This window comes from Herpailurus yagouaroundi, unplaced genomic scaffold (genome assembly GCF_014898765.1).
Source record: "Herpailurus yagouaroundi ecotype Mexico unplaced genomic scaffold, PumYag 308, whole genome shotgun sequence".
In the NCBI taxonomy this organism is placed as follows: Eukaryota; Metazoa; Chordata; class Mammalia; order Carnivora; family Felidae; genus Herpailurus; species Herpailurus yagouaroundi.
Genome location: NW_024412525.1, coordinates 4,639,364 through 4,641,163, shown reverse-complemented (window position 1 = coordinate 4,641,163; position 1,800 = coordinate 4,639,364). Strand labels below are relative to the sequence as shown.

Genomic DNA, 1,800 nt, shown 5'->3' with positions numbered 1-1,800 from the left:
GTTCCCAGCAGCTGAACATGGCTGGGAACCATACACAGCTATGCTGACTGCTCAGCTCTGAACCCATGCCCATTTATCACACGTGACTCTTGGGGCTCCATAGCAAACATGCCATGTTTCCCGCTCTCCTGGGCAACGCTTTCACCTCTCTCTCTCCTTCCTCCCAAACTCCAACGCGTCCTCCTTCATCCTCGCTCTGAGTCAAGGGCCCTACTCCATCCACCTCTCCGCTCCTGTGCCCATACGCTCTGCCTCCTCCGTGCTGTGTGGATACGCTGTCTGTGCTCCAGGATGAGGAAAACCCCTCTGCTCATACACTAGGTCTTATCTACTCTCACCCACTCAGGATTCTGCGCCCACAGTTCTCCTCTGTCTCTCCTGTTTCATCAGTGTTTCCCTTAGGAGGAACATGCTGCTATGTATCCTGTTTTGATGTTTTTAAGGTTTACTTATTTATTTTTGAGAGAGAGCGAGCAAGCAGGGGAGGGGCAGAGAGAGGGAGGGAGGGAGAATCTCAGGCAAGCTCCATGCTGTCAGGCTGTCAGCATGGGGTCCGATTCAGGGCTCGATCTCACAAACCGTGAGATGAAATCAAGAGTCCCGTGTTTAGGGGTGCCTGGGTGGCACAGTCGGTTGAGCGTCCGACTTCAGCCAGGTCACGATCTCGCGGTCCGGGAGTTCGAGCCCCGCGTCGGGCTCTGGCCTGACGGCTCGGAGCCTGGAGCCTGTTTCTGATTCTGTGTCTCCCTCTCTCTCTGCCCCTCCCCCGTTCATGCTCTGTCTCTCTCTGTCCCAAAAATAAATAAAAACGTTGGAAAAAAAAAATTAAAAAAAAAAAAAAAAAAAGAGACCCGTGTTTAACCAACTGAGCCACCCAGGTGCCACTCTCTCCCGTCTTTAAAAAACCCTCTCTTGCCTTTCTGGCAGTGATGTCCTGCCCCCAAGAACATACCCCTCACAAAGGACCTCCTGCGCCCATCCCCAGAAGAGGAGAAGAAGCAGCACAAGGAGTGCCTGGTCCAGAGCCCCAACTCCTCCTTCATGGACACGAAGTACTCAGCGTGCTACAAAATCACCACTGTCTTCAGCCACGCACAAACGGTGGTTTTGTGTGTGGGCTGCTCCACCGTCCTGTGCCAACTGAAAGGAGGAAAAGCATGGCTTACACAAGGATGCTCCTTCAGACAGGAGCGGCAGTAAAAGTACCCTAAACCAACATGGGTGGGAAACTATCCCAAGAAACTGGTTTTGGACACAAAATAAATAATAATAATAATAATAATAATAATAATTAATAATAATAAAGTCAAAACCCTCTCTTGATTCCATTTTCCCCCCCAGTTATGACCCCAACTCATTCCCTCCCTTCACACAAGATTATTTGAAAGAATACTAGCTTTGCGCAGTGGCAGTATCGTAGCCAATGAGTTTTATCCGAGGCGCGATTATTGCTAATTGAAAGAATACTCAGTCTCCAATTTATCTCCTTTCGTACGACCTTCAATCCACCCCCGTGAGGGTTTTGCCTCCACCACTCCACCAAAACTGTTCTGGCCACGTAGCAAATGAGCTCCACATGCCACATCAGGGGACGGTTCTCATCCTGTCAGCAGCATCTGACAAAGAGCATCTTCTAAGACTTCCTCGAAAGACGTTTTCCCTTGGCTCATAGGGCACTACGCTTACCTGGCCTGATTCCCGCCTTTCTGGCCACTCTTTCATAGTCTTCTTTGCCACACCCCCATCCTAAACGTTGGGGTGCTCTGAGATACTCAGTTTTCTATCCGTATTCACTCCTTT

General features: G+C 50.1%; 1 protein-coding gene and 1 pseudogene across 1 annotated transcript; both read left to right on the top strand.

The window, feature by feature from the left end:
* Positions 1-930: 930 nt before the first annotated feature.
* LOC121021628 (40S ribosomal protein S27-like) lies at positions 931-1,348 on the top strand (the record flags this gene model as incomplete). Its single annotated transcript, XM_040462189.1, has 1 exon — positions 931-1,348. A coding segment is annotated over one exon (270 nt), but the record flags the coding sequence as incomplete, so codon positions are not given.
* Positions 1,349-1,394: 46 nt separating this feature from the next.
* On the top strand, positions 1,395-1,498 carry LOC121021729 (uncharacterized; annotated as a pseudogene).
* The last annotated feature ends 302 nt before the right edge of the window (positions 1,499-1,800 follow it).